The sequence below is a fragment of the Mytilus edulis genome, chromosome 11 (assembly GCF_963676685.1).
Source record: "Mytilus edulis chromosome 11, xbMytEdul2.2, whole genome shotgun sequence".
Lineage (NCBI taxonomy): Eukaryota > Metazoa > Mollusca > Bivalvia > Mytilida > Mytilidae > Mytilus > Mytilus edulis.
Window position 1 is genome coordinate 43,381,742 of NC_092354.1, and position 7,118 is coordinate 43,388,859.

General features: G+C 31.4%; 1 protein-coding gene across 1 annotated transcript; it reads right to left on the bottom strand.

Moving 5' to 3' along the window:
* Window positions 1-1,826: 1,826 nt before the first annotated feature.
* LOC139494276 (beta-2-glycoprotein 1-like) lies at window positions 1,827-7,118 on the bottom strand. Its single transcript, XM_071282444.1, has 5 exons — window positions 7,076-7,118; window positions 6,730-6,909; window positions 5,895-6,074; window positions 5,061-5,240; window positions 1,827-1,882 (listed from the first exon to the last, which is right to left on the bottom strand). Exons 1-5 carry the CDS (start codon window positions 7,116-7,118, stop codon window positions 1,827-1,829), a joined length of 639 nt encoding a protein of 212 aa, XP_071138545.1.

The following is a 7,118-nucleotide window of genomic DNA, read 5'->3' on the forward strand; positions in this document are numbered from 1 at the left end:
ATGTTTACATTACATTACATTTCAGGTTAATCTCAGACTGAGATGGGATGTTTTCTACAGTAGCAGGGTGATATGAGATTGATTCCAATTTAATGATAATAAAAGAAAGGCAGTAGATACTAAAGGGTCATTTAAAAGAAAAATCATTAGTCATTATCAAACTGACGACGTCAATGAAAAAATAGAAAAGTAAAACCAGCATTCTATGAACACCTAAGACTGAGCAACACAAACCCTACAATATTTAGTTTGCTCCAAAAGTACAGGCTAATATTTTTCCTTGAAGCAGTGAATATAAAAATGCCACAGAAATTTTGCATTAAATCGATGTAGTACGTATATTAAAACAAATTATAGCAACATGAAAAGTTTTATACAAAATATTTTTAAACTCATCATTATCTATGTAGGAAATGAGAATTTTATTTTCAAAATTATTCAATTTTAGAAAATTCTCCAATTTGTCTAGTTCTGTGACTGCAACATGAACATCCGCTTTTCTCTATAGGTAAAACGGGGATATTCTTTTGGCAATGCTGATATATATAGTATATTATAAAATGCATTCTTCATGTGAAACACACGAACACTATATGTTTTATTTGTTTGTTGTAACTAACACATAACAATTACAATACTTCATATTTTTATTGACACTAATACTATACACCCATCTAACCCGACTTACCACTGTCATTTGTATATGAACTGTCATGTGACCAGTAATAAATTGTTTTTGTTTAAATAGATTTCAGGTAGATTCATGGTAAACCGTCATCTTGGATTGTAATAAAGCAGTTCACAACCAGTCTATGTATTTGCCCAAATCTTCAAATTTGTAGACAGATGTGCAATATGATTGGTTAGCCTGTTTATTTATATGAAGAAAACTTGCTGATTTATAGCATCATCCAAAATATTTATATAAACACTAAACATTATGACATTTTTTTCAACGAAGCTATTTTATGGAGAGATAACTCCTTCAGTAAAAAAAATATACGAATGGGGAAATTTCAAATTCGTACTTGTAGCAAGAGAAAGGTTCGGTGACACCATTATTTATTTTTATTTTCTCAAAGCATATTCTCACAATTTATTTTTAAAGTCTATCTCATAGATTTTTTTATGCACAAATGTGTTTCTGAGTCATTCTAAGCAAATGTAGGCAGTTTTTAACGACTCATAGCTTGAATAATAGTTCGTTGACCCATCCTTTTTATTATATCTTTAAAAATAACTTAGTGAAATCTTCATTTTGACAAAATATAAAACATTCTATCTCGGGGAAACTTTAACCTATGAGTACCTTAATTTGTCCATAAGTTTCATATCTTTTGATTATGTAAAAAGTTAAATCACCAAAAAATCCTAGAATTTTTTTTAAAAGTCGCTAATCAAATGGAAAAATCAAAAGTTCAAACACATGAAACGAATGGATAACAACTGCCATTTTCCTGACTCAGTACATGCGTTTTTTTGTAACTAGTGACAATGCGAAGTTATACTTGGTAAAATTTTTCAAATGTAATCCTGCTGATTCAATAATATTCCTATGAGACAATATCAAAACAATTAATAGACACCTTTTTAAAACTATTTCCTATTCAAAGCCTAAATATACAAAACTATAAAACTTATCATATTCATATTTTATTTTTTTAACAATTTCGAAATAACACCTGCTGATAGATTTTTAAATAATTAATAAAAACTCAGAATGTTCATATCAATTTTATTGTGGTTTCATTTTGCTAACATTTATAAAATGCATCTTCAACAGATAACGAAATATTGCATCATAGTCTTCTCGTATTCAAGTGTACTCATCTCCTCCCCCTTCTAGGGCGCCCTTGGCAGTTAGCAGGTGTGATGATACGGCCTGTTAAAGAGAAAATGAAAATACATTGAATTAAGTAATGCTTGGTTTACAACTTAACATTGTGTTGAAACAATATCGTTTTGTTCAATATGTTGTCAAATGGATATATAATTGATAGTCATAAAATATCTAGGCTTATATATAGTTCGATACGCCAGACGAGCGTTTTGTCTACATGATAAGACTCATCAGTGACGCTCAGAAAGCCAAACAAGTATAACGCTGAAGAGCAAAGATATGATACCAATTATGATGGCAGTATTTTTTGGTTAGAATTTCAGAAATGACACATTTTTATCAGAAACAATTTAAAATATGTAGGGGGAGGGTTGAGATGTCATAAACATGTTTAACCCCGCCCCATTTTTGCGCCTGTCTCAAGTCAGGAGCCTCTGGCCTTTGTTAGTCTTGTATTATTTTTAATTTTAATTTCTTGTGTACAAGTTGGAGTTTGGTTTGGCGTTCATTATCACTGAACTAGTATATATATTTGTTTAGGGGCCAGCTGAAGGAAGCCTCCGGGTGCGGGAATTTTTCGCTGCATTGAAGAACTTTGGTTACCTTCTGCTGTTGTCTGCTCTATGGTTGAGTTATTGCCTCTTTGACACATTCCTCATTTCCATTCGCAATTTTTTAGACCTCACTGATAACTTATGATACAGTAAATAAGGTTTATTATAAACAAAACACCGCATGGTCCCAAATCGAGGGTAGAAATAGCATGTAATCGTCAAACTTCAACCGTCACCTTTTTTGCTACAGCTAGCATGATGAAAGCGACGGATATTTAACGATTAAAATAAGGATAATCAAGAAACCAAACTTAGGTAATTAAAAAGGAACGAGACCGGTTAAGTTGACGATGGAATCGTCTCCTTCTATGAATACATCATCCGCCAAGCAAATCCTAACCCAATCAAAAATTAAACCATAGGGAATCAAACACTAAATGTAAAATTACAAGTCAAACGACTTTTTTCGAATCTCATGATAAGACCACGATTGAGTGCAGAGTGCGACTTACATTATCGGTCAAACGATTTGTGATAGTGATCATAAAAGTTATGTAGCATTGATTTCAGTCGTACTCGCTCATGACTGTTATGGAACACACACCTACTTACGGAGTCCATAGTGTGAACATGTATGAGGTTAACGTATTGATTTAGAAATGTTTATGTCCTGTAATGATCCTGCTGAGAAATGAGAAGTTACAAATTGGAAAATTGAAATCATTACGTTTATCATAAATCTTGTTTGACGTTGTCAATCTGTGTCAATATCGAGTATTATACATGAAGAAGGCGGTCAAAGCATATAAAGTAGAACTTGATAATTAACTTTCATAAAATAGAATTCTTGAGGAGGCGAGAAAATTTATTTGAAGCATTTAAAATATTTAATCGCCCTTTTCCGTCAATATCTAAAGTCCGTAGCATAAATCAATTTTGAGCCGAATAGTGGCATACATAGAACATGCTTAATCAATCAAGCTTTTAAAATGATCTATACATCATCAACAATAGATGCTTTAAACATTGTGGACTTGGATAGTATTTAATTCCATTTGTTAATCCTTTGTTGCTGATCGTATTTATCATATAATGCAAGATTATAGGCAAAATCGACAATAGTTTGTCGTTGTACAACTTCTTCTACGTTGACTTATTTATAGATCTTAACTAGCTGATCATTTTTGCATTTGAATTTCGTCATTTAATTACAATAACTCTGAAAATGTTTGCCTTTGTCCAATTTTAACTATCTTCATCATTTTCAAGATGATAGGAAAGCCTTGCATTTTCCCAAAAAGTCATATTTTAGTCACCTCACTCTCGTGTTGTTGGCAGGCAAATTAAAACAATTGATAAAACTAAATTCCCTTACGATGATAGCATCTTAGTAATTTTTTATGAGAGGATCTTGGTAGAAAAGAGAGGGGAGTGTTCCATAGAATTTGACATTATCATGTTCGTTTAATAAGACAATCTTTAAAGATGTATTTAATTAAACAAAAACTGCTTAAATTATGTTTTGCAATACTGATATCATATCATATGTAGTATTAACCATTTGAGTGAGTACTCATTTGACAACGAAGTTTTCATGTTTGTTTGTTTGTAAGGTGTTAACTTATTTGATTGATAATAATTATCAAAGGTACCAGGACTATAGTTCAGTACGCAAAACGCGTGTTCCGTCTACATAGGACTCATCAGTGACGCTCACAACAAAATATTTATAAAACCAAACAAGTACAAAGTTAACAGCATTGAGGATACAGAACTCCAACAAAGTGTCAAATACGGCTACATGTAACTAAATATCATATCATTTTTCTACAAATATTGAATACATCACTTTAGTAAGGTACAATCGTATGTATTTCGTATCCGTAAATTGTTTCAATATAAAAAAAATAGAAGATGGAGTGTGATTGCTAATGAGACCACTATTAGTAAGAGACTAAATGGAATTAAGATTTATATGAAGAAAAATTTTAAAAATGTACATATATATGAAAAAAAATTTGGATGTATAATCACAGTTAAACTAATAAATTTTAAACTCTCATGTATTGAAATGCCAAATATTTCTGTCCTCACAACTGCACAATTTGACCTCAGTTTATACCGGTTATATTCGAGGAAATCGGATTGTGTAATATTTTATATTCTGTAATTTGAGGAAAATTTTTCTTTTTTTGTACATGATGCTGAATGTTGTTTTTTTTATCAAAATACGAAGGAATTATCTTCCTAAATGTAAGAGAGGATTAAAAAGGATGCATAACGTAGTACAGTGGTTCTCGTTGGTTAATGTCTGTCATATTTTCTCAAGTTGGTTTGGTAAAATTTCGATCAGTAGGTACTACATATAGTACTTCAATTGAACTTTTACAAATTTGTTCATGACGGTGCCGTTTATAGTCGATTATAAGCAAGCCATTGTTTTTCTCATTGTTGTAGGCCGTACGTTTGCCTATAATTTCTTTAATCCACTTCATTTGAAGTTTTGTGCATAGCTTCTCATTGGCAATTATACCAAACCTCCTTATTCTTTTATATTTGTACTTTAGCATATGTGTATACACTATTTTTTTATAATTATTTATTCCTAAAAGCGTAAAGAAATAAAATATCTTTGTATTTAAATGTCTATATAGTAGTGTTCTTACCGCAGACTGGAGGACTTCCACTCCAGGCTTTATCATCCTGACATTGACGAGTCAGGTCACCAGACTTCAATTCATAGCCTGTGTTACAAGCGTAAGTTATTTTGCCTTGGTAGTTTTTACCTGTCTCAGCAGTTATAGTGGCGGAGTTTACTTGAGCAAGGTCTGGACAAGATACTTCCTCTGCAATAGTATTAAGCTCTAATTCATACAGTTCATAGAATTGCTTGTTTGAATAATGAAATATTTCCAATTAGGTGATAATACATAATTATGAATAGTTGATCTCTGAAACAACTTCAAAGTTCTCACAATTAAGTAAGAGTAATGGAAATATAAATAGCCAACCAGAACAGTATAAAATTGCTATATATGATTTTTTGACAAAAATGCCAAATTAACTTACTAAACCAACAAATCAGAATTGGTCGAGGATGACCTTAGTATATCTTTATTTCCTTGCCCAGAATCGGCATAATTTTGATTTTGAATTTTTGATACAGTGTAATTCAAAGATTTTATTTTATATTGAAAGAAACATGTATTTGATTAAATTCGAAAACCTCTTTACTTTATAGTTAATCTGCCTACACATTTTGTTTTGTCATAAAAAAAAGTAAAAGCAGAAAAATTCTGAACTCCGAGGATTATTTAAAACAGAAAGTCCCTAATAAAAACGGCATACTCAAATGATAAAATACATCAAACGAATGGACAACAGCTGTCATATTCCTGACCTGGGACAGGCATTTTCAAATGTAGTAGTCATGCTCAAGCCTTTAAAAAGAAATATCGTGGAGGATATTTATAATAAAAGTTGCAACCAAATGTTCTTACCACAGACTGGGGGACTTCCACTCCAGGCTTTATCATCCTGACATTGACGGATCAGGTCACCAGACTTCAATGCATTGCCTGTTTTACAAGCGTAAGTTATTTTGCCTCGGTAGTTTTTACCTGTCTCAGCAGTTATAGTGGCGAAGTTTACTGGAGCAAGGTCTGGACAAGTTACTATCTCTACAATAGTATTAGGCTCTAAGTCATAAAGTTCATAGAATTGCTTGTTTGAATAATGAAATATTTACAATTAGGTGATAATACATAATTATGAATAATTGATCTTTGAAACAACATCCAAGTTCTTACAATTAAGTAAGAGTATTTGAAATAAAAATAACCAACCAGAACAGTATAAAATTGCTAAATATGATTTTTTGACAAAAATGCCAAATTAACTTACTAAACCAACAAATCAGAATTGCTCGAGGATGACCTTAGTATATCTTTATTTCCTTGCACAGAATCGTCATAATTTTGATTTTCAATTTTTGATATAGTGTAATTGAAAGATTTTATTTTATATTGAAAGAAACATGTATTTGATTAAATTCGAAAACCTCTTTTCTTTATAGTTAATCTGCCTACACATTTTGTTTTGTAATAAGAAAAAAATAAAAGCAGAAAAATACTGAAATCCGAGGATTATTAAAAACAGAAAGTCCCTAATAAAAACGGCATACTCAAATGATAAAATACATCAAACGAATGGACAACAGCTGTCATATTCCTGACCTGGGACAGACATTTTCAAATGTAGTAGTCATGCTCAAGCCTTTAAAAAGAAATATCGTGTAGGATATTTATAATAAAAGGTGCAACAAAATGTTCTTACCACAGACTGGAGGACTTCCACTCCAGGCTTTATCATCCTGACATTGACGGATCAGGTCACCAGACTTCAATTCATAGCCTGTGTTACAAGCGTAAGTTATTTTGCCTTGGTAGTTTTGATCTGTCTCCGCAGTTATAGTGGCGGAGTTTACTTGAGCAAGGTCTGGACAAGTTACTATCTCTACAATAGTATTAGGCTCTAAGTCATAAAGTTCATAGAATTTCTTGTTTGAATAATGGAATAATTATGAATAGTTTAGAATGATTGAATAATTAAATATTTACAATGAGGTTATAATTCATGATAATAAATAGTTGATCTTTGGAAAAAGTTGTTGGAGACACACTTGGTAAGAATTTAATTGGTTTTATAATTATATTTGTATTCAT

Coding starts and splice junctions, on each gene's coding strand:
- LOC139494276 (XM_071282444.1), bottom strand. CDS start 7,118: ATGAATACAAATATAATTATAAAACCAATTAAATTCTTACCAA. Junction 6,910..7,075: donor ACCAATTAAATTCTTACCAA/GTGTGTCTCCAA, acceptor ATACTATTGTAG/AGATAGTAACTTGTCCAGAC. Junction 1,883..5,060: donor TGGAAGTCCTCCAGTCTGCG/GTAAGAACACTA, acceptor TCTCTTTAACAG/GCCGTATCATCACACCTGCT.